This window comes from Vipera berus, assembly GCF_964194415.1.
Source record: "Vipera berus genome assembly, chromosome: 2".
NCBI classification, from domain to species: domain Eukaryota; kingdom Metazoa; phylum Chordata; class Lepidosauria; order Squamata; family Viperidae; genus Vipera; species Vipera berus.
In genome coordinates this window covers 261,141,719-261,167,883 of record NC_138203.1, presented here as the reverse complement: position 1 = coordinate 261,167,883, position 26,165 = coordinate 261,141,719, and the positions used below count along the sequence as shown (strand labels likewise).

At 40.4% G+C, this 26,165-nt stretch overlaps 1 protein-coding gene across 1 annotated transcript in view; it reads right to left on the bottom strand.

Annotated features, from left to right (window-relative positions):
- The window catches only part of CFAP20DC (CFAP20 domain containing), a gene marked incomplete at its 5' end in the record, with an annotated part of 184,909 nt that overhangs the window by 64,419 nt on the left and 94,325 nt on the right, over positions 1–26,165 (bottom strand). Inside the window, 2 exons of the mRNA XM_081319078.1 lie at positions 12,960–13,361; positions 15,768–16,084. Coding sequence (XP_081175204.1) covers positions 12,960–13,361; positions 15,768–16,084 — 719 coding nt within the window. The remainder of the gene's footprint in view (positions 1–12,959; positions 13,362–15,767; positions 16,085–26,165) is intronic.

Genomic DNA, 26,165 nt, shown 5'->3' with positions numbered 1-26,165 from the left:
TATGCATAATGCATAATGCCTGGGTAGGATATGGCTGGAAAAGGCTTCCATCTGAGATCATCAAAGAAACCCCTGCTAACAGCAGACTATTGGTTTATATATGCCAGACCCAATGGTTTGACTCAAAAATTATTAATATTCATAAACTGCTGCTAATTTATTTATTTATTTAACATTTTAATCTGCTTCATTGCAGAGGCTATGGGCTCTGGGTAATGCACAAAGCATTAAGAAGCCATTAAAAACAAAAATCTGATAAGCATATGGAAAACTAGATTACTGCTTGAAATCTTAATCTTTGATCAAAATCCTGCTGGAAGAGGATGATCTTTAATGCTTTCAAAAATTTTATAGGGTATGGGCTATGCATTCTCCTGAGGTAAAGTGGTCCACAGTTGAAAGGCTGCTATGAGAAAAGTCTGTTGCACACTTACTTCATTTGTGAGTTCCACTTTCTCCATTGTTGATTGAATGGGATGAGACATTAGCTAGGCAGTATTTGATGTGACAATAAAAATGTGATATAAGGATTTTACAGCTAATATCCAGCACTCAGGACTGAGTCCAAAAGGCAAGCTACTGCAGTGATTGCAAAATGTGCATAACTTAAACTTAAAATAGATTTCCTGGGTAGGTCTAATTGTTGCCTTCTATACTAGTTGCAGTTTCTGAGTTTGCTTCAAGGATAACCCCTTTGCTATAGGACAATTAGGTGGTGATCTACCAAGGAGATGCCAAGGTTTCTCAATCCCAGTAGGGCTGTAACATGGTGTACTGAACAAAAAACCCCTCCATCTGCTGTTTAAACAGATGATGTGGCTTCAGGTCGATCCCAAGGTCACAAATCAACCCTTCAAGGGTATGCACCTTGTCTGGAGTAACCAACAGGCCTAAATGTCTATGGAGATTCTCAGTCATCCAGGTCATGGTTGTCCCAAATGTGCTTTACAAAAGGCAACTGGACCTTCTTGCTTTTTTTGCCTTAAAAATGTTTCACTTCTCATCTAGGAAATTTCAGAACTGAAGAAGCTTCTTGGGTGAGAAGTGAAACTTTTCCAAGGAAAAAAACTAAGAAAGTCTAGTTGCCTTTTAAAAAGCACTTTTGAGACATTGGGTCTAAAGTTAATCAATGAACAGCATTTCCATCTGGTTACTTTTGTTCATAGCCTTCAGGCAGTGGTTCAAAGCTTTCACAGAAGTTACTGGTCCAACCTGGGCTGGTAATGTACAATAAAACATAATCACTATGCTCAACCCAAATCAACAGATGACCCTTTCTAGCAGTTTCTAAAAATGTTGAATAGCAGGCTTCCGGTTTGCCAAGTCAGCCGACATAGACGTCTGGAGGACAGCTCTCGTCTTCTACGTCCAGTTTCGCATCACTGGGGGATCCTAAAAGGGCCAAAGAGTCACCCTGGAGGGGCGACCAGAAAGAAGAGGCTTTTGCAGAAACACGTGGGAGCCGCAACCCCCCTGTTAGTGCCTGCATTCCCTTTGTACTGGCGGACGAAAGACTGGCCATAGGAATATGGCCAGTTACTAGGCTGCAGACAGCCGAAGTCAAATTTACCATCAGGCAACATTAAAGCAGCATGGAAGAGACGGGGGTAAGATTCCTCTCTTATACCTTAATCTTCTTCTTTTCACCTAAATAAGCTGCTAAGTACCTTCCCCCCTGTGGAGAGGGAGGGGGGAATTCAACCCTTCCTTCAAATAAGCGGTGAGCAAGCCCAGGGGTGTTTTTTTTAAAAAAAAGTTGAAAAAAGAAACGGATTAAAAGAAAAGAATTTTCAAAGTACTTGGGGGACACCCAGTGGCTAAACCTGAAATTGCAATCTGACTTTCTCTTTAAAAAAAATCAAGAAAATATTTAAGAAAAACAAGATAAGATTAACCTTGAACACCAGATGTGAAACTTCACTATGGAAGAGTTTCAAAAACAAATCTATGCTATGTGGGAAATATCTTACCAAACCTATCAGTTCCTTTCTTCAGCTGGCGATGAAATAAAAGCTTTTGGAAAAGAACTAGAAAGCATCTCGAAGAAACAAACTCCAACTGTGACTACAACTAATATTTTATTGGGACAGAACTTAACAGAAGAAATTGAACAATCAAATACATTGGCAGAAGAATTAAATATTCAACAAATACACACTTTTGAAGATTATAATGGAAAAAAGATGGAAAAAAATCTATTCAGACCAGGACAATTATATCAAGAGGTGAAAATAATGAGAAGATTTGGTGCTGTTAACAGACTTCTCAATCCTTCAAAAGTGGAGACTGGAGAGCCACTTCAATATGATATAACAACACAAGAATGCTTTGATGATCCTGAGGCAAAGAAGCGAAAAATGACATGGCAAAGGAAGAAAGCAAGAATAAGATTGAAGAAATATGGACATTCTTAAGAGGCCTGAAATAGATAATACCAAAATAGACAGGATTGTACTTGGATTACGAGAGATTGTTTTGATGAGTAGATAAAAATACTGACTAATTTAAAAAAAAATAAAAAATAAAACACAGATGTATGAATACTAACATTGAAATATTGAGTTCCTTAAATGATATGGATTAAGATGTATATATGTTTAAAATGATAGAAACGGAAGAAATTTTGGTTAATTTTTAATATGTGTATTACATTACTAGGTATTGGAGAAAATTGTGTAAAGGGAAAGGAGGTTATTTAGCAATATGAAAATGAGACATTTTAAACGTTTAATTTTAATATCAATGTAAAATTAAAGCTATATAAGGTGTTTGATGTTTTAAAGATGGAATGTTAAAATATAAAATATACTAAAGTATTGATAAATATAAGAAAACTATTAAATGACTGATGGATAGCAATGAGAAATATGTTAATTTAGATAATAGATAGTATGTATTAAAGGTAAAAAGAGAGAGGAAGTATTGGTTACAATAATTTGGAGATTTTTAATAATATGTATTTGTCTGAAATGAAACTATAGTAACCCAGACACCATGTTGCTTTTTAAAGATACTATTGTAATATTGGAAAACTAATAAAAATAAAAATAAAAATGTTGAATAGCCTTGAAGTGCTTTTAATTCTCTCTTGCCAAAGGCCTCACTGAAGAACCAAGTCTTCACAGCTCTTTGAACAAGAGCAGAGTGAGGATCATTTGGATCCTGGGGGAGGGGGGAAACCCACGATTCTATTATCTAACCTTTTCTTCCCATCTTTAAACCTGGTTAAAGAGACTCTGGAGTAAATCTTGCTTCCTTAAAGCTTGCATAGGAAAGACATAGTGGGGTCTGTACTGTTTACACTGCTCTTTAAATGAGAATATAGCAATTACTGTTTTGGAACTTTAAAAAAGGGCAGTTTCCTTTTAAGAAAATGGTATTTTATCTTCAAAAATTTCATTTTTTAAAAAGTAGGTGTGTGTATTAGGCAAGTCTCAGTTTTCAGTGATATGCTTTTGGCAATTCAAATAGATCATTTATAGGAGGTATTTGAATAAAAGCCTCCTTTGTTTCCTCTCCAGCACCACAAAGCAGGCCATTCTGCACATGAATAGCAACACTCTTTGATCTGTATAGATTTAGAACCAATAATGGTTTATATCTTTAAAAAGGAGTTAGGTTGAACAAACTGGGGGGGGGGGAATGGCAAAAAATTTAAGAAATTCCCTAAGTGTGCTCTGTTCTTTAGGAAACCAAATGTGAGCTCATACAGTGAGTCCTTTTGTTCATAAATAACAACGTGCATTCAGCATGTTTAACCACAATATTTAAACTGAAATAATAAAATGAAAATAACACATTGAAAGAATAAAGAAATGTGCCTATTATAGGTTGGCCGGTATTTCCTCTAGTGAAATTTGAAGTGCCCCAAAAGTCATTGTGTCATGGATTTGTAAAGCCAAGCAAGGGGATTTGACTTTAAAGATCTGCAGTTTTCTCTCATGCAGTAATTCTGTTCTAGAATACCTAGATTTGCATGAATTGTCTCTCCCCAAAATCTTTACAATCAGGTGTTCTGGAAAAGTACTTATCTTTCCAAAATCTGAACTATTCCGGCAATTGTGGATATTATCCATCAGCCTTATGTTACTTAGTTACATTGTAGTTATGAGTAAATCCCATTCCTGAACGAGTGTTTGCTCCTTTTTAACAATACATCTGTAAAAGGTTTTTTAAAAGTTCCCAGATCTTTTCCTCTTTGGTGAACATTCTTCTCATCTGTCTTATTTTGATGGCAGTATCTAGCTAACCTCATCTGTATATGGACTCTGAAGGTAACTATGTAGGGTTAAGATTTAGTTATGGGGGGTGTGATGGCTCAGTGGTTAAAGACGTTGAGCTTGTCAGCTGGAAAGCTGACAGCCTGGGTTTGAGAGCGGGTGAGCTCCCACTCCTTTGCGCCAGTTCCTACCCACCTAGCAGTTCGAAAGCATGCAAATGTGAGTAGATAAATAGGTACCATTTCAGTGGGAAGGTAAAAGCATTCCGTGCGTATCATCATGTTGGTCACATGACCAAGGAAGTGTCTTTGGACAACACTGGCTCCAATCAATCAGAATAGAGCTGGAAGGGACCTTGAAGGTCTTTTAGTCCAGCCCCCTGCTCAAGCAGGAGACCTATATACCATTTCAATGGTATACTTATACCACTCCCTTGGCTAGGAAATGAAGACGAGTAGCGCCCCTTAGAATTGGACACGAATGGCAGGGAAACTAAAGATGATCAGGGGACTGGAGGCTAAAACATATAAAGAAAGGTTGTTGGGATTTGGTATGACTAGTTTAATGAAAAGAAGAGCTAAGGGTGACAGGATAGCAGTGTTTCAATATCTCAGGGGCTGCCACGAAGAAGAGGGAGTCAAGCTATTTTCCAAAGCACCTGAAGGACAAGAAGCAACGAATGGAAACTAACCAGAGAGAAGCAACCTAGAAGTAAGGAGAAATTTCCTAACAGTTGGAACAATTAATCAGTGGAATAACTTGCCCTCAGAAGCTGTTGATGCTCCAACACTGGAAGTTTTAAAGAAGAGACTGGACAGCCATTTGTCTGAAATGGTTCAGCATTTCCTGCCTGAGCAGGGGATTGGACCAGAAAGCTTCCAATATCCCTTCCAACTCTGTTGTTCTGCTATTTTATTCTGTTACACCTTTAAGACTTGGTTACTACTAGGTGATAACTAGGTAATTTTGGGACCATTGGCTACCCTGGGAAACTATAAAAACATCCTGTATTGTTACTAAGAAAAGTATATGGTTATATTCACAAAGTTCCATTTGACCGATTTTTTTTTAAAAAAAAACACATTGCAAATATAAAGGCTGCTCCTTAGTTCAGTCTTAAAAGGTACCTTGATACACTGTGAATGATAAATTTGAGGCTCCTCTTATGAAACTCAGTTTTTTATTTTTATTTTGTGAGATAACATAAATAATATCAAGTAAAAATGGCAAGGTGATGTAGACACCATACATCACTAGGATTCAAATAACTTTAAACCAGCTCAAGGCAACCTATGTGCCTTTGGAGGACAGACTTTGGGCAGATCTTTTAACATTTTTAATGGTTGTACGAAAGTATACAGAGAAAGTGCGAACAGGGAAATGGAACGCAAAGACCTTAGCTAGAAAACACAAAGCAACTTTTTCCCCCCCAGAAATGGAAACTTTGCCCCACCCAAGATTTGGACTGTAATCTAATAATACTTTTAAGGAAATGCCTTCAGTTTCTGAAATGGATAATTTCTTAGAAATGGTACTTACAAACAAGATTTCTGACCATTTTTAAAAAATTTTCTGGTTTATATTTGCATTGTTTGGGATAGCCAAACAGACATTGGAAATTAAAAAAAATATTTAAACCAAAGTCATTTTTTAAATTTTTAATGGAACATTTAATGCAAAATGTAATTCCATGTGACATTCATGGTTCTTCTGAATGCAATATTTTAGCTGACAATTAAAAGCTTAGGATAAGAATCATTTTATTAAGCTCTTAAACATTCAACAGATTGTCAAAACCTGTTATCAAAGATATTTTTTTCCAGTTTAGAGATGCACATAATGACATTTGCATTCTCCCATGTTCAAATGATTTATTCAGATTTGTTTAAATTTAGTTGCATGTGCAGGGAAGTTTAATTACCCAAGCTATCTACTTGGTTGCAATATTTAATTTTTTTAATTTTTTTAATTTAATTTAATAACATTTATATACCGCCCTTCTCCCTGAGGACTCAGGGCGGTTCACAGGGCAGAATAAAATACCAAATACAAACATTAAAAAGAGATTAAACAGTAGCCCTAGTTAAAACAATAGGAGTACAATTCTAAAAACCCCAAGATAAAAATAAGAGACTAAAGATAAAACAACCCCACCGATCCCCATCAGGCTAGGCCAGCTTGTACAAACAAAAACGTCTTGAGATCGCGACGAAAGGAGCGAAGATCGGGCGCCATCCGGAGCTCTACCGGTAGCTGATTCCACAGCTCCGGAGCGCCCACAGAGAAGGATCTCCCCCTGGGGGCCACCAATCGACATTCTCTGATCGGTGGCACCCTGAGGAGGCCCTCTCTGTGGGAACGCACAGGGCGCAGGGAGCTTGATGCCGGCAGCAGATGTTCCCTAAGGTACTCCGGCCCCATGCCATGGAGGGCTTTAAACACCGTTACCAGTACCTTGAATCTCACCCGGAAGACAACTGGCAACCAATGCAGCTCACGGAGCAGAGGTGTAACGTGGGAGTATCGGGAGACTCCCAACACAACTCTCGCGGCTGCATTCTGTACCAGTTGGAGCTTCCGGGTGGTCCTCAAGGGCAGCCCCATGTAGACAGCGTTGCAGTAGTCCAGACGAGAGGACACGAGCGCATGAGTGACCGTGCACAAATCATCCCGGCTAAGATAGGGCCGCAACTGGCGCACCAGGCGAACCTGGGCGAAGGCCCCCCTAGTCACAGCTCCTATATGGTCTTCCAAGGTGAGCCGTGAATCTAGGAGGACTCCCAAGTTGCGAGCCCTATCTACGGGGGGTAATAGTTCACCCCCCATAGCCAGAGGTGGAATGTCCGAATAGACCCGGGATGAAGGTATGCAAAGCCACTCAGTCTTGTCGGGGTTGAGTTGAAGTCTGTTCCTCCCCATCCAGACCCGAACCGCCTCCAGGCAACGGGACATCACGTTGAGGGCATCACTGGGGTGGTTTGGGGTCGAAAAGAAAAGTTGGGTATCATCAGCGTACCCAACTCCAAAGCCACGAATGATCTCACCCAGCGGTTTCATGTAGATGTTGAACAGGAGAGGCGAGAGGACCGACCCCTGAGGAACTCCACAAATGAGAGACCTCGCGGTCGACCTCTGCCCCCCTGCCAACACCGACTGCGAACGTCCCTGGAGATAGGAGGAGAACCACTGTAAAACTGTGCCTCCCACTCCCAGTCCCCTGAGACGCCGCAGCAAGATACCATGGTCGATGGTATCGAAAGCCGCCGAGAGGTCTAATAGGACTAGAACAGAGGAATGCCCCCTGTCCCGAGCCCTCCAGAGATCATTCACCAGCGCGACCAATGCCGTCTCCGTGCTGTGCCCGGGCCTGAAACCCGATTGGTACGGGTCTAGATAATCCGCTTCATCCAGGACCAGAGGGAGCTGATGCGCCACCACACTCTCAACAACCTTCGCAAGAAAGCGAAGGTTGGAGACAGGACGAAAGTTGTTCAATACAGCTGGGTCCAAGGCAGGCTTCTTGAGGAGGGGCCTCACCACCGCCTCCTTCAAGACGGCGGGGAAGATACCCTCACTCAGAGAAGCCGATATAACTGCCTGGAACCAGCTGCGTGTCCTCTCCCGGGCTGCATAGACCAGCCAGGAAGGGCACGGGTCCAATAAACATGTGGTGGTGCTCAGCCTCCCCATGATCCTGTCCACTTCCTCCGGAGTCACAGAATCAAACTCCTCCCAGGTGATATCGACAAGACCGCCCGTGTCCTGATCGTCAGACTCTGCCCAGTCAGAGTCCAGACCGGTCCGAATCCGAGCGATTTTGTCCGACAGATGTTGGTTAAACTCCTCGGCACGACCCTGCAAGGGATCCTCCCTCACCTCCTGATTTAGGAGGGAGCGAGTCACCCTAAACAGGGCGGCCGGGCGATTATCTGCGGACGCGATAAGGGTGGCGAAGTGGTTAGACCTCGCCTCCCTTATCGCAGCGAGATAAGACCTAATGTAGGCTCTTAGTCGCAATCGGTCGGATTCGGATCGGCTGGACCTCCAACCGCTCTCTAGGCCCCGTCTCCAACGCTTCATCTCCCGGAGCTCCGCAGAGAACCATGGAGCTCGACGGGATCTGTACCGGGTCAGGGGCCGCAGGGGTACAACTCGGTCAAGAGCCTCAGTGGCCGTCCTTTCCCAGGCTTCCACTAAGGCATCTGCCGAGCTGTGAGCAAGGGAGGCAGGTGGGGACCCCAGCGCCGCCTGGAACCTCTGGGGATCCATTAAGCGTCTGGGGCGGTACCATTTAATTGGTTACCCAGAGGACTGCACTTCTTTCTTAATTAAAAATATTTGAACTTAATAATAGAGGACTCTATTAAAACATGAATAAAACATTGCAAGTATACAAGTCCTTAAATTTTAGTAAGTAGTGAGCAAATAAATTTTATTAAGAGTCGTTTGAGCATTTTTGCCAGGCATAATACAGGAGCGGATTAGGAAGAAGCTTTTCTTTTGAAGGTCCTAGTCCATATGAGCTTTGATGCAAAAGCCAATGATGGAAATAACTGTCTCCCCCTCTCCACCACACATACTCTTCACACTTTCCTCTAGTACACGGGTGTCAAACTCGATTTTGTCATGTGACGTATTGTGATGTTTTTTGCCTTTGCGGAGCTGGCGTGGGCGTGGCCTGTGTGACACATCAAGCCCGTGGGCCGCCCGTTGGACAACCCTGCTCTAGTACTAAAAGAAGAGAGAGATAGTAGAGGAGATATAACAATGCTTGTAAACTGCAACTGTCTGGTCAATCCTCCAGACAACAGGAACTTTTATGAATAAAACAATTCTATTTTTTTCTGTCTTTTTCCCCAAAGAATGTTAATATACTAATAATTACTAACAAGTTCATTACTGGGCTCTGAGATCTCAAAACCTATTCATGTTAAGAAGACTAATTTGTTTTGGCTTAAAATATGTGACTTTCAAACTGCTTTGATCCAGTCCACTGTAATCATTTGAAACTTTAACAGATCAAGATATGTTTGGATAGGTTCAGTCCATCTTTCTCAAAAGAGATTCCTAACCAATAGTCAACTGCTTTATTGGAGCTTTCCTTGGATACAGATTGCTGCAAAAAAGTACTACAGGTCATTCTAATCCCACAATTGGTTCAAATCTGGTCAACTGGTTTGTCCATGGAAAGAAAAAAAAATCAGCTTTGGCCATTTAAAGGAATCGATTATGGAACAAACTTCCTGGAGTTGAAGCAAACCTCCTTATTATAATTTAGGATAATACAGAAATAAATTTATTTATTCAGAACTTATTTTACAGTTTTTATGCTTATATTTATTGTTTCATATTTTGTATTTTTCAAGATGTTTTCATTGTGTTTTTGTGGAAATGCCTAGAACTGTACAGGATGGAAGGCATGTTTATTTTCCAAAATAAATATAAAATAAATATTTGTTAGCTATAAGAGTGTCACCATATGCAGATGGACTTTGATGGTGAGTGGCTATTAAAGCAGGGGTCCCCAACCCCTGGTCTGTGGACCAGTACCGGGCTGCGGCATGCTAGCAACTGGGCCGCACAAACAAGCAAAGCCCCATCCGTGGGATGCAGGCAGCACACAAAACCACATAACCAGTCTCTAATGCCCAAAAGGTTTGGGACCTCTGTGTTAAAGACTCAAAACAAGGAGTAAACATGGATCTAGAGAATAATGGAGATGACTGATAAAATTAGGCCTCTATTTGGGATGCTTGTAGAATCAAAACTTTAATGCCTTGACTTCTTGGCACCAAAAGATATAGCCAGATATAAATGGAACAGAAACGTCAGGAGCTATTACAATAATAATAGTAATTAAGGAAAAAGTGGAAGAGACAGGATCAAAAAGGAAAGGAGGCGAGGAATACAAGCTAATTTGAGGGCTAGTCCACATGAAACTCCGTTTCCATCTCTCCTGTTTGTCATCGTTCGCTCCCTAGAGACTAAGATGATCTGAAACTTGAGCTGGCCACGAACAAGGAGTGTATATTGGAGATGGTGACCCTCTGAGAGCAGTATGCAACGAAATTTCATTTTGATGCATGCCGATTGGTGTACATTCAAAGTGACAATAAAGTAGTAGTAGTAGTTGCTTTATTATTATTATTATTATTATTATTATTATTATTATTATTATTATTATTATTATTATTATTATTCTGTATGTTCTAGACAGGAAAATATCATAAAAATCTGACAGTATTCTCAGAACGCAAACCATTTAAAAATTCTATAAAGTTCCTAGTCACTGCTGACTAATTAAGCTATCACTTGAAAAAGGGAAATCTAGATATCAGATAATAAAAATATAAAAATTATGAATTACTGTAAGTTGTTAATGGTGGCTGTAAGAATATATGTTGGGTAATAAAACCAGGAGAAGAAGAATTAAATTGATAGACATGAATACAATCCCTCAACCAAATGGCTTGGGGATTTGGACTACAACACTTCCTTACTGTTATCCTTCAATCACTTCATTTACTATTTGGGGGGAAGGGGCTGGTTGCAGCAATGTTCTGAAGTGCAGGGACGGATAATCTAAGGAGTTCACCCACAGATTACTATTGAAATTCTGTTGATTTTCCTTTCCTTCAGATTGACTTGGTAATGTATTGACTTCAGCAGCTCTTAAAACTACAATAAGCTTGCTTTTTACCCTGCGTAGATTTTTGAACCATTGCCATTTATAATGAAATGTATTTTTCTTTCCCCCCACACCTCCCAAAGAAATCCAGTTTGATAGCAATTGGAAGAGGTATTAAATACCAACTTTAAAAAATCAGGACAAAAGAGCTGAAACTCAACCAGACCCTGGGGATTATCCATGCTAGTAAGTGCTTTCCCTACTTGAGAAGTCTAAGCAGCTGTCCATCAAAACATATGAGAGAATGGCTTGTGAGAGCAATTGCAAAAGGGGTGTGTTTGGCCCACTCGTACTGGTCTTTCCTCTTTCTTTTGCTCAAAAGAGAAAACATTCAAACAAAGGTTTAAACATTTCACATAAAGAACAAAAATCTATGGGGCTGGTATTTTGCTCACCTCTTTGTATAGATTATTAACAAGTAGAAGTTGCTTGAAAAATGCTATTCATTCTGGAGAGCCTCATAAGAAAAAAACCCACTATGAGCCAACAGTTGAATTAACTTGCCTATTTTTAATGCATGTGGTTGCTAGATTTGCATTGTAGCAGTCACTCATTTCCAGTCCCTATTGGCTTAGCTGAAAAACATGCAATCATGCTTGTAGGGCAGACACCCCTCAAGTGCTACAAACACAAAAACCAAATCTGGTATTCCAGAGAGGCAATCAATCTGTCAAATTATATGCCTCCTACTAGTCTAACAATTGGGAAAAGAAAAAAAATCTTATGTGGAATTCAATCAGAGAGCAAGTAGCTTTTCTTTCATGCTTGCAAAAATATTTTCCAAGGGAAATGTTACTATGACATGTAATTATTGACCTGATATCCCAATTCTGTAAGACTTTAGGATGGTGCTGAAGGTAAATGTTAATCTCTAAAGCTTTCAATCCCTCCTCTTGAGATGTGGTCCTCGGGCTCAGTTGGGCTTGTTGCTCACATACCTGGCGCCCAGCTGTGTGGCAACAGCCCTACCCGAGCTGCTCGACACTCTCTCAGGGTTGGCGGTGGAGTTCCCCAGGCTTATAGTTCTGGGTGACTTCAACCTGCCTTCACTGGGAGGGTCGTCTGAGTTAGCTCGGGAGTTCATGGCCTCCATGACGGCCATGGGCCTGACCCAAGTTATTGAGGGCCCGACTCATGTGGGGGATCATACTCTCGACCTGGTGTTCCTATCTGGACAGTGGTTGGATGATCTGGGAGGGGGTTCACCAACCATTGCTCCCCTGTCATGGTCAGATCATTACCTCCTGCGGCTGGTCTTCCGTTATGCCACCCCCCACCGCTGGGCTGCGGAACTGACCAGGTGGTTCCTCCCCAGGCGCCTAATGGACCCAGAACGGTTCCAGAGGGCGCTTGGGCCTATACCCATCACCCCTACCCACAGCCCAGTCAATGCCCTGGTGGATGCCTGGGAAAGGGCGGCCGCCGGGGCACTTGACTGTGTTGTACCCTTGCGACCTCTGACCCGGCGCAGATCCCGTTGGGCTCCATGGTTCTCTGCGGAGCTCCGGGAGATGAAGCGTCGGAGACGGGGTCTAGAGAGCGGTTGGAGGTCCAGCCGATCCGAATCTGACCGATTGCAGTTAAGAACCTTTATAAGGTCTTATCTTGCGGCGATAAGGACAGCGAAGTCTAACTACTTCGCTGCCCTTATTGCGTCCGCAGATAATCGCCCGGCCGCCCTGTTTAGGGTAACTCGCTCCCTCCTTAATCAGGAGGTGAGGGAGGATCCCTTACGGGGACGAGCCGAGGAGTTTAGTCATCATCTGGTGGACAAAATCGCTCAGATCCGGGAGACTATGTACTTACATTGCTAACCATTCTTGATCCTAATTAGTAGTCCTATTTGCCATGGATATATCTTGTCTTTTTAAATAATTATAATTAATTAATCCTTGTATCATGGATCAATCTGGCAGTTTTCCTCCTCTTCCATATGATCTTTGCTTTATCCCATGGCAGCGCTTTCTAAAATGCTAATGTTATTAACAGATGCAAAGATGCAAAAGCTTAAATATCCTTTTGATTCCAACGAGATTTATAAAAATACTTACAGGAATTTGAACTATTGGATTTGAGTCCTCCTGATGAAGTTCTTTTAGGGATTTTCTACTTATGGAACTTCTTAGTGCACTGGCGGAGAGACCTTTTGAGATCCTAGATGTTTCCTTACAGGGTTCAGATAGGTTTCCGATAGGGAATAAACAAGAAGTGGGCAACAAGCTTCTTTGAATGTTATTTGCTTTGTCCATTATCACAACAGAATCTTCAATACTTTGTGGTGATGTTTCTTCTTCAGTCTTTTTTGTACAGAAGTTGTATGTCCTGCTTTCAGGACTCTTGGATGCCATTTTGGGAAGCATCTCCTCGGATATTACTGGCTGAGGGAATGCTGATGTGAAATAGTTATTTGGAAGATTCTGACTCTCTTGAGTGAGGTCCATGTAACTATCATCCTAGAATAGGGAAACGAGACAAGATGAATTATTTTAAACACTGTTCATCACTGTAAGTTTTTCAGCCTCCCCAAAATACTAGAAAAGCTACAATCCTTCTTCTCTTGCCTGAGAGGTAATTTTTACACTGATATTGTCAGGAAGAAAAAAAAGGATATTTATGAAAAATGAAGCAAGCACAACTAATATTTTTAAATTATGAACATCTACCCTGAAAACAATGATGGTCTGAAGGTCTATTTCTGACTCACTCCAGCCTTATTTCTATTGTAGGAATTGTTACTCAATTATTTATTTGCTGATAGGAAAAATCAATTTCAAAATCAAAACTATTGTCATGATAAAACAATAATTCCTCTGAGGCTGAAACATTTTGAACATGAAGAGAAGTATTTCTTGTTAACTAAAGGGTATATAAAAACAACATTTTCAGAATAGAAAAAGCCTTGGAAGAAATATTTTCTATTTCCAATTATATTACCATCTCAGTTTAATAAACTTTGATAGGAACAAATCCTTTGGTTGTGCTGGAAGCTCCTTCTTACAAGGTGGAAACCAAACGAGGAAGCTTTTAATAAACTATGTATAATGTGATCTATTTTACTTATTATCATCTCAGTGAATAATCCAATCCTTCTGGTTTGTAAATCATGCCTTATTGTTATATGTGAAGCAGGCCATTAGTTTTGGTCAATACACCAGGGTTAAAGCCAGCTTTTATGTGATATTGAATTCAGCCAGTTATCCTTTTCCTCTGCCCTACACAATCATAATTGATTTAATGCCTTTCCTAAATTTGTAATGTGGGTTTTTTTTCATTTATTCACAGTAAAAAAGGAAAGTATTTTTTCATTAAATTTAATTTCATAGCTGTCCAGAGTTGCTTCGAAACAAGGACAGCAAATACATTTAATAAATGAACAAAGGTTTCCTAGTTTATTTGCCAAACTGTGATGAGACTTAGGATTGACAAAATATTTCATTTATATTTCATTTTATTAGGATTGGCCAAATTCTTCTATTTAATTATTAATCTATTAAAAGAAAGATATTTTCAGCCATTTTTTTCACACTGAAAGGTAAAAAAGTAGTCATTATAATTATGGGCCATCAAGTCATTTTAAACTCCTAGTGACTGGATAGATTTTCTCCATGATAATGTTTCACTAATTCTTTCTTCCAATGGTATATTCATCTACCTTGTTGGTGGTCATCCCCTTCTTCTCTTTCTATCTGCCTTCCCTAGCACTAGAGCCTTTTCTAGAGTTGGGTCTTCATATAATGTGTCTGAAGTAAAATAATTTAAGCCTGGTCATCTGTGTTTTGAATGAGAATTATAGGTTGAGTTGTTCAATGATTCCTCAGTTTGTTTTCATGGCTGTCCACGGTATACTTGGAAGTCTTCTCCAACATCAAAGTTCAAGCATATCAATATTCTTCCTGTCCTGTTTCTTTAAAGTCCACCTTTTGCTTCCATAGAGTATCATGGCTTACAAAACCTCTTTGTAGGTAGAGACACATCATGGTATTTTGAATATCTTTTCCAAGGCGTTCACAGTTGATCTACCCCAGGGGTGTCAAACTTGCAACGTCACGTGACTTTTTTGCCATTGCCGGCAATGGGGTGGGCACGGTTTTGTTATGATGCATCCGGCCTGTGGGCCGGCAGTTTGACACCCCTGCTCTACCCAGTGCTAGTCTGTGGTATATTTCTTGATGGTGTTCCTTTACAGTGGATGGTTGATTCTAAAAGGCAGAAGCTATCTACTATTTCAATATCTTCATTGTCAATTCTTAGGCTGGTTGTTCTATCTGCTGTTGTTAGTTTGGTCATCGTTACATTTAATTTTAGTCCCTTTTTTTCCACTGGTGTTTTTTGACATTTACTATTAGAGCTTGCAGATTCTTTGCATTTTTGGCTAGCAGGGTAGCATCATCAGCATAGTGGGTTGTTGAAGTTTCTTCCTCCAATTTTAAAAATCACGCTTCTTCCTATGCAACTTCCCTTAATATACATTGCTCATAGGTAACAACGTTTTTTTCTAGATTGCTTTGTCTTTCCAAAAGTTCAAATTTCAATATAATACTCCTTTCTTCAGGTTTTGTTCCACAAACAGCCCATTGAGGTAAGATGGGCTAAGAGACTGTGACTGTCTCTTAGCTAAAGCTTTCCAGTCTACCTTCCAAAACTAATTGTGGACTAGGGCCTTGGCTGACCTGAACCGAGTCCCTTGACCTAACCACTACAAAATAATAACTTTTCTAATTGATAATTCAACTTTCTTCTGAAGACTCTTTTTCTAGCTCTATCACATCCCTTTTTAACACATATCCATACATGAGGAGGAATGCCAGGTGTACTGCCGGTGGGAATACAGCAAAACAACCGCAAGCCTTTCAAGTTACCTCCCCATTGCTCTCATTTCCATAGAAATCATCTTCCATTTGAGCTCCTCGCCAGTCCTTGCTAATTTCTTCCTTCAAATCCAAAGAAAAAGTGCAATCTTCTGAAGAAAGACTCAAGGGCTTTCCATGTGGTGCTGATCGAGGTTTCGAGGAGTAGGTGAAAATATCCTCAGGCACTTCAGCTGCTTCTTTGCTTTCATATATTTGGTCATCACTTTGGGCAGAGGCTGAAACATCATGGAATGTTTCATAGGCTATCGGCAGAGGATTGCTGGACTCCAGTTGAGAGTTTTCTTTGTCAGGAAATATCCATTCATCTGCAAACATGAAAAGTTGAACAATGCATATTAATGATTTCTGTATATTTCTTTAGGAAAAAACCAACAACAATTCATACCACAAATATGAAAAAGTAGATAGAAATTGTCAAAAATCACAAATATTTAAAAAATGGTATGGTGTAGCAATTCATGTGTTGGACAAGGAGTGTGAAATTCCAGATTCAATTAATTAACTATGGAATTCACTGAGAGACATTGGGCCAATCAGTAAGCTGAACAAGTTACAGCTTGCTCACTCGTTCATTCATTCATTCATTCATTCATTCATTCATTCATTCATTCATTCACAAAATCGCTCAGCTCAAGCAATGTGACTTTGACTGGAGCACAGAATAAAATGAAACAATAAACCAAGCATACTCTCTCCATTTAACATCTAGAATATATAAACGTAAAAAGCACATTATAAAAAGGATTGTTTTGGTGGAGAATAAAATAAATAGAAACTGCCATTATGAATGGCCTTGGGCTCCTGGGGAAAACCAGATAAATAAATAAACTAAGTAAATAAGTAACTGACCATGGTTTTTCATTTGGTTTTTATTGTGTAAATTGTCCTGTATTTCTTATATTCATTGTTTAATCCTTTTTTAAATGTTTGTATTTTATGTCTCTTAATTTTTATTGTTGTGAGCCGCCCTGAGTCCTTAGGGAGAAGGGCGGCATATAAATTTAATAAATCCTAATAATTCTAACTTCTCACAATAGAACAAAATGAGCAGTCTTACACAGACCTTTAATTCATCTGTTTTGCACTACATATTGGGAGAACGTCTGCTGAACAAGGTCCTGGTTACACGGACATACTGGGGACTTAGTATATAGTATGTTGAAAAATCATACGGCCTATCAGTGAGGAATCCTTCCTTACAATAGTACCAGTCTATTGCATTCTCCACTTTACTGGTCCTGTCTTCAGTGTTATAATTTTTTTATACTCTCTTCTCAAAAGATTTCAGGATAAATTATTTATAGCTAGACACACATATTTTAATTTTGATACAGTATGCAGATGATTTTGGAGAAATATTAGGCCTGACTTCCTTTCTTAATGTAGCATTTTGGTGTTTGATAGATCATGTCGCACTGCAAGATTGTTGATCACAACATTGCAGGTGTTTTCAGTAGTACAGAAGTACAAGCTTTAATTGTAATTTATTATCTACCAATGACATTCCTCCACTTTCTACAGGCAGTGTGTGTCTTCCAGTTTATTGCAAGGGCCTAGACCCTTTTATGTTATAAATCTCTAAGATGTGGTCACAGAACTACTTTACACCCTGAAATACTAATTGGTGTGGGAGTGCTGGTAAACACATTCCTAATGAGAAATATTGTTCTCCATTGTTCTCCAATATTCTTTGGGATAAAGTACAAGGATGTCCCCTTCATGGATTACTGCCTTGTAGTGGCGAAGGGGCTTGCGTAATTCAATGAAGCTATGAGCTATGCCGTGCAGGGCCACCCAACACGGACAGGTCATAGCAGAGAGTTCTGACAAAACGTGATCCACTGGAGAAGGAAATGGCAACCCACTCCAGTATCTTTGCCATGAAAACCCTATGGACAGTACCAAAAGGCAAAATGATATGACGCTGGAAGATGAGCCCCTCAGGTCGGAAGGCGTCCAATATGCTACTGGGGAAGAGCAGAGGGCTAGTACTAGTAGCGCCAGAAAGAATGAAGCGACTGGGCCAAAGCCGAAAGGACGCTCAGCTGTGGATGTGTCTGGTGGTGAAAGGAAAGTCCGATGCTGTAAAGATTTTTTCTCCATAGGAACCTGGAATGTAAGATCCATGAATCAAGGAAAGCTGGACGTGGTCAAACAAGAGATGACAAGACTGAACATCGATATCTTAGGTATCAGCGAACTAAAATGGACAGGAATGGGTGAATTTAATTCAGATGACCATCAGGTATACTACTGCGGGCAAGAATCCCTCAGAAGAAATGGAGTAGCCTTCATAGTCAATAAAAGAGTAGGAAAAGCAATACTGGGATACAATCCTCAAAATGACAGAATGATCTCAGTTCGAATCCAAGGCAAACCATTCAATATCACAGTTGTCCAAGTCTATGCCCCAACCACCAGTGCTGAAGAGGATGATATTGACCAGTTCTATGAAGCCCTACAGCACCTTATACAACTAACACCAAAAAATGATGTCCTTATCATCATGGGGGATTGGAATGCTAAAGTAGGAAGCCAAAAGATAAGCGGAATAACAGGAAAGTTTGGCCTTGGAGTACAAAATGAAGCAGGGCACAGGTTGATAGAATTTTGTCAAGAGAATACGATGGTCATAGCAAACACTCTTTTCCAACAACCCAAGAGACGGCTCTACACATGGACATCACCAGACGGTCAACACAGAAATCAGATTGACTATATGCTCTGCAGCCAAAGATGGAGAAGCTCTATACAGTCAGTAAAAACAAGACCAGGAGCTGACTGTGGCTCAGACCATGAGCTTCTCATTGCAAAGTTTAGGCTTAAACTGAAGAAAGTAGGGAAAAGCACTAGGCCACTCAGGTATGAATTAAATCATATCCCTGTTGAATAAACAATAGAGGTGACAAATAGATTTAAGGAATTAGATTTGATAGACAGAGTGCCTGAAGAACTATGGACAGAGGTTCGCAACATTGTACAACAGGTAGCATCCAAAACCATCCCAAAGAAAAAGAAATGCAAGAAAGCAAAATGGCTGTCTGAGGAAGCTTTGCAAATAGCTGAGGAAAGGAGGAAAGCGAAAGGCAAGGGAGAAAAAGAAAGATATGCCCAATTGAATGCAGAATTCCAGAGAATAGCTAGAAGAGAAAAGAATGCCTTCTTAAATGAACAGTGCAAAGAAATAGAAGAAAACAATAGAATAGGGAGGACCAGAGATCTTTTCAAGAAAATTGGAGAGATGAAGGGAACGTTTCATGCAAAAATGGGTATGATAAAGGACCAAAACGGCAGGGACCTAACAGAGGCAGAAGAGATTAAGAAGAGGTGGCAAAATTACACAGAAGAACTATACAAGAATGAGCTTAACATCCCTGATAATCACAATGAGGTGGTCACTGACCTCGAGCCAGACATCCTAGAATGTGAAGTGAAGTGGGCCTTAGAAAAACTGAGCAACAACAAAGCTAGTGGAGGTGACAGTATTCCAGCTGAGCTATTCAAAATCTTAAAAGATGATGCAGTAAAAGTGCTACACTCAATTTGCCAGCAAATTTGGAAAACTCAACAGTGGCCACAGGATTGGAAAAGATCAGTTTACATTCCAATTCCAAAGAAAGGCAGTGCCAAAGAATGTTCAAACTATCGCACCATTGCACTCATTTCTCATGCTAGTAAAGTTATGCTTAAAATCCTACAAGCTAGACTCCAGCAGTATGTGGATCGAGAACTACCAGAAGTACAGGCAGAATTTCGAAGAGGCAGAGGAACCAGAGATCAAATTGCCAACATACGCTGGATCATGGAGAAAGCTAGAGAGTTCCAGAAAAACATCTACTTCTGCTTCATTGATTATGCTAAAGCCTTTGATTGTGTGGATCATAACAAACTGTGGCAAGTTCTTAAAGAGATGGGCATACCAGACCATCTTATTTGTCTCTTGAGAAACCTATATGTGGGCCAAGAAGCAACAGTGAGAACTGGACACGGAACCACTGATTGGTTCAAAATTGGGAAAGGAGTCCGGCAAGGCTGTATACTGTCGCCCTGCCTATTTAACTTATATGCAGAGCACATCATGAGAAAGGCAGGGCTAGATGAATCAAAAATTGGAATTAAGATTGCTGGAAGAAATATCAACAACCTAAGATATGCAGATGATACCACTCTAATGGCAGAAAGTGAAGAAGAACTAAAGAGCCTCTTGTTGCGGGTGAAGAAGGAGAGTGCAAAAGTTGGGTTGAAACTAAACATTAAGAAAACGAAGATCATGGCATCCGGCCCTCTCAATTCCTGGCAAATAGATGGGGAAGAAATGGAGGTAGTGACAGATTTTATTTTCCTGGGCTCCAAGATCACTGCAGATGGAGACTGTAGCCAAGAAATTAAAAGACGCTTGCTCCTCGGGAGGAAAGCCATGACAAATCTAGACAGCACACTAAAAAGCAGAGACATCACCCTGTCAACAAAAGTGCGTATAGTCAAGGCCATGGTCTTCCCAGTTGCAATGTATGGCTGTGAAAGTTGGACCATAAGAAAGGCCGAGCGCCAAAGAATTGAGGCCTTTGAGCTATGGTGCTGGAGAAGACTCCTGCGAGTCCCTTGGACTGCAAGGCGATCAAACCGGTCAGTCCTAGAGGAGATCAACCCTGACTGCTCTTTAGAAGGCCAGATCCTGAAGTTGAAACTCAAATACTTTGGCCACCTAATGAGAAGGAAGGACTCACTGGAGAAGAGCCTAATGCTGGGAAAGATTGAGGGCAAGAGAAGAAGGGGACGACAGAGAATGAGGTGGCTGGATGGAGTCACTGAAGCAGTAGGCGTGAGCTTAAATGGACTCCAGAAGATGGTAGAAGACAGGAAGGCCTGGAGGAACATTGTCCATAGGGTCGCGATGGGTCGGACACGACTTCGCAGCTAACAACAACAAGGATGTATCTGGATATGCTACAATGTGTATCAATAAAGTATAACGTAAACAACAAACAGCAAAATAATCTCTACAATGTGTATCTTATGAAGTCTTCCCTAAATCCATTTTAAGGGATTCACTGTTGCAATAATAGAAAAAAATCATTCTTAGAAATGATTTAAGCTTGTTCCTATCTGTTTAATCACATCCCTTCATCTACACATCCCCACTGTATTCTGTTTCTTAGTTATGCTGGAATGTGACTGAATTAATTAGTATCACATTTCTTAAAAAGTGAACGTTACCCTTCTTCTCCAAAGGAGAAGAGGACTTCTTTTATTTTCAGTTCATGTTTAATTTATACTTGAATCTCAATTCTATAGCTCTGGGCTGGAGGAAAAAACATGAATATATCCATTTTACCAGCTTCCCCTGTGATCAGGCAATACTAATCTTTTTATTTTAGAACAAACAAAAAGCCTCTGATATGGATTTAAATAATGGCTACCAGATCAGCCAGAAGCAATTTTTTAACCCTTTCATTACTAAATGATATTTTATTGTTTAAAATTACATTGGGGAAGATTATAACATGATTAAGGAAAATGTGAAATAACATCAAGGCCTGCTCAAATATGCATTATTCAGTTGTATCATTAAAGGTAACACCATATGTCTTGGTTGCTAGAACCTGGAACACCTTCAGAAACCAATAATATGACCAAAAACTTTAAAAAAAGGTCTCAAGATTAATTTATTTCATTATTAACAGCAGACAAATATGAAAAGTATAGAAGTTTTATCTGTGGATATATGTAAAAAAAGAGATAAAGTAGTCTCCATGAATTTTACTCCACTAGTGGGTTTTGGCTATAGGGGGCAGTGTTCATCTCCATTTCAAGGCCATTGAGTCAGCGTTGTCCGAATATGTTTTCGCGGTCATGTGGCCAGTATGACATTGTGCAGCGCTGTTACCTTCCCGCCAAAGTGGCACCTATTTATCTACTTGCATTTCCTGGGGCGAGTAATGGAAGCTCACCCTGTCGCAAGGTGCTTGGGTCTTGAACCCAGGCTGTCAGCTTTCCAGCTGACAAGTCCAGCATTTTAACCGCTGACTCACCACGCCACCCATGTATTATAAAGGTATTTTCAACTTCTGGCTGAAATGTTGTTGTTCTTTTGCTTCTGACTCATCATAATCTGATAGCTATCATCTTGGTAGGATTTTCAGTAACTGTTTTTTGTACATTCTTGTTATGTTTTCTATTATCAGTGATCCAGCCCGTGTCTTCTGACCCGTTTTTATTGTCATCTATTTTTTCCATGGATCAAGTCTTTCTGACTTCCAAAGTTTTCTCAACAGTCTTCTCTAACACCACCATTTAGCAACTAATTTTTCCACATTTTAGATGGATGGTTCCACTTTCATGTTAATACAATACATCTTGGAAAACCATGGCCCAAACAATAGGTACCTTTGTCATTGTGATATTTATTTCTTTAGATTTGTCTGTCTCCTGAGTAGGATTATGTCTATTTTCCTTGTTACCTTCTGGGAGGAGGCTTCGTGGTATCTGAGCAGAACTTCCAGATTCAGTCAGTTTTGTTCCATAGAGCATCAACCTTGTACACTCTCAAGTTTCCTCTTTCCACTATGTATTCAAAATGGACAGTGATTAATATGTGTATGTATGTATATATATGTCCCCTTCATGGATTACTGCCTGGTCATGGCGAAGGGGCTTGCGTAATTCAATGAAGCTATGAGCTATGTCGTGCAGGGCCACCCAAGATGGACAGGTCATAGCAGAGAGTTCTGACAAAACGTGATCCACTGGAGAAGAAAATGGCAACCCACTCCAGTATCTTTGCCATGAAAACACCATGGGCAGTACCAAAAGGAAAAAAAGATATGATGCTGGAAGATGAGCCCCTCAGGTCGGAAGGTGTCTAATATACTACTGGGGAAGAGCAGAGGGCTAGTACTAGTAGCACCAGAAAGAATGAAGTGACTGGGCCAAAGCCGAAAGGACGCTCAGTTGTGGATGTGTCTGGTGGTGAAAGGAAAGTCTGATGCTGTAAAGACGTTTTCTCCATAGGAACCTGGAATGTAAGATCCATGAATCAAGGAAAGCTGGACGTGGTCAAACAAGAGATGACAAGACTGAACATCGACATCTTAGGAATCAGCGAGCTAAAATGGACAGGAATAGGTGAATTTAATTCAGATGACCATCAGGTATACTACTGCGGGCAAGAATCCCTCAGAAGAAATGGAGTAGCCTTCATAGTCAATAAAAGAGTAGGAAAAGCAATACTGGGATACAATCCTCAAAATGACAGAATGATCTCAGTGTGAATCCAAGGCAAACCATTCAATATCACAGTAGTCCAAGTCTATGCCCCAACCACCAGTGCTGAAGAGGATGAAACTGACCGGTTCTATGAAGCTCTACAGCACCTTATAGAACTAACACCAAAAAATTGATGTCCTTATCATCATGGAGGATTGGAATGCTAAAGCAGAAAGCCAAAAGATAACCGGAATAACAGGAAAGTTTGGCCTTGGAGTACAAAATGAAGCAGGGCACAGGCTGATAGAATTTTGTCAAGAGAATACAATGGTCATAGCAAACACTCTTTTCCAACAACCCAAGAGACGGCTCTACACATGGACATCACCAGACGGTCAACACAGAAATCAGATTGACTATGTGCTCTGCAGCCAAAGATGGAGAAGCTCTATACAGTCAGTAAAAACAAGACCAGGAGCTGACTGTGGCTCAGACCACGAGCTTCTCGTTGCAAAATTTAGGCTTAAACTGAAGAAAGTAGGGAAAAGCACTAGACCACTCAGGTATGAACTAAATCATATACCTGATGAATATATAGTAGAGGTGACAAATAGATTTAAGGAATTAGATCTGATAGACAGAGTGCCTGAAGAACTATGGATGGAGGTTCGCAACATTGTACAAGAAGTAGCAACTAAAACCATCCCAAAGAAAAAGAAATGCAAGAAAGCAAAATGGCTGTCTGAGGAAGCTTTGCAAATAGTTGAGGACAGGAGGGAAGTGAAAGGCAAGGGAGAAAAAGAAAGATACACCCAATTGAATGCAGAATTCCAGAGAATAGCTAGAAGAGATAAGAATGCCTTCTTAAATGAACAGTGCAAAGAAATAGAAGAAAACAATAGAATAGGGAGGACTAGAGATCTCTTCAAGAAAATTGGAGATATGAAGGGAATGTTTCGTGCAAAAATGGGCATGATAAAGGACCAAAATGGCAGGGACATAACAGAGGCAGAAGAGATTAAGAAGAGGTGGCAAAATTATACAGAAGAACTATATAAGAAAGAGTTTAAAATCCCTGATAACCACGATGAGGTGGTCACTGACCTCAAGCCAGACATCCTAGAATGTGAAGTGAAATGGGCCTTAGGAAAGCTCAGCAACAACAAAGCTAGTGGAGGTGATAGTATTCCAGCTGAGCTATTCAAAATCTTAAAAGACGATGCAGTAAAAGTGCTACACTTAATTTGCCAGCAAATTTGGAAAACTCAACAGTAGCCACAGGATTGGAAAAGATCAGTTTACATTCCAATTCCAAAAAAAGGCAGTGCCAAAGAATGTTCAAACTATCGCACCATTGCACTCATTTCACATGCTAGTAAAGTTATGCTTAAAATCCTACAAGCTAGACTCCAGCAGTATGTGGATCGAGAACTACCAGAAGTATAGGCAGGATTTCGAAGAGGCAGAGGAACTAGAGATCAAATTGTTAACATACGCTGGATAATGGAGAAAGCTAGGGAGTTCCAGAAAAACATCTACTTCTGCTTCATTGACTATGCTAAAGCCTTTGATTGTGTGGATCACAACAAATTGTGGCAAGTTCTTAAAGAGTTGGGAGTACCAGACCATCTCATTTGTCTCTTGAGAAACCTATATGCAGGTCAAGAAGCAACAGTGAGAACTGGACACAGAACCACTGATTGGTTCAAAATTGGGAAAGGAGTCCGGCAAGGCTGTATACTGTCACCCTACCTATTTAACTTATATGCAGAGCACATCGTGAGAAAGGCAGGGCTAGATAAATCTAAAGTTGGAATTAAGATTGCTGGGAGAAATATCAACAACCTAAGATATGCAGATGATACCACTCTAATGGCAGAAAGTGAAGTGGAACTAAAGAGCCTCTTGTTGCGAATGCAGAAGGGTTCACTAAACATTAATAAAACCAAGATCATGGCATCCGGCCCTCTCAATTCCTGGCAAATAGATGGGGAAGAAATGGAGGTAGTGACAGATTTTATTTTCCTGGGCTCCAAGATCACTGCAGACGGGGACTGCAGCCAAGAAATTAAAAGATGCTTGCTTCTGGGGAGGAAAGCCATGGCAAATCTAGACAGCACATTAAAAAGCAGAGACATCACCCTGCCAACAAAAGTGCATATAGTGACGGCTATGGTCTTCTCAGTTGCAATGTATGGCTGTGAAAGCTGGACCATAAGAAAGGCTGAGCGCCAAAGAATTGAGTCCTTTGAACTATGGTGCTGGAGAAGACTCCTGCGAGTCCCTTGGACTGCAAGGCGATCAAACCGGTCAGTCCTAGAGGAGATCAACCCTGACTGCTCTTTAGAAGGCCAGATCCTGAAGCTAAAACTCAAATACTTTGGCCACCTAATGAGAAGGAAGGACTCACTGGAGAAGAGCCTAATGCTGGGAAAAATTGAGGGCAATAGAAGAAGGGGATGACAGAGAATGAGGTGGCTGGATGGAGTCACTGAAGCAGTAGGCGTGAGCTTAAATGGACTCCAGAAGATGGTAGAGGACAGGAAGGCCTGGAGGAACGTTGTCCATAGGGTCGCGATGGGTCGGACACGACTTCGCAACTAACAACAACAACATGTATATAGTATGTATATGTGTGTGCTATGCATGTGTATGGGTAGATATAAATCCAAATAATAATATATATTTTCTTTTGAAAACAAGCAACAGAATTTATATTTTTAATGTGGGCCATAGTAAAAAATGACAATAAAGCTTATCTATCTTATTCCTTTGTGCAGAGAAAGGGGGATCGTGCAATGGGGTTCCAAGAGTACCATATTTAATATGCTTTCTAGGTTCCTTCTAATTTACAGAAAGAAATTTTCACTATGCAAACAAGGTGCTGTTTTTGGTCTCATGACATTGATCACAGCATTGGAACTAGGCAAACCCTGAACCAGTCACAAATACAATTGAGGAAGGGTGGTAACAGTATTCTTGGCAATGTATGATGTCACCCATCCAAGACAAAGTGGAAAAATCCTGGGAAGGATAGATTTTGTTCAGCTAGATATTTTTGGAGAAGTAGATAAAAATTTAAATTTGATTGAAATACAAACAAGTGAGAAAAAATATCTAATGATTTTGCGGAACTGTAAAAGGTAAAGGTAAAGGTTCCCCCGCACATGCGTGCTAGTC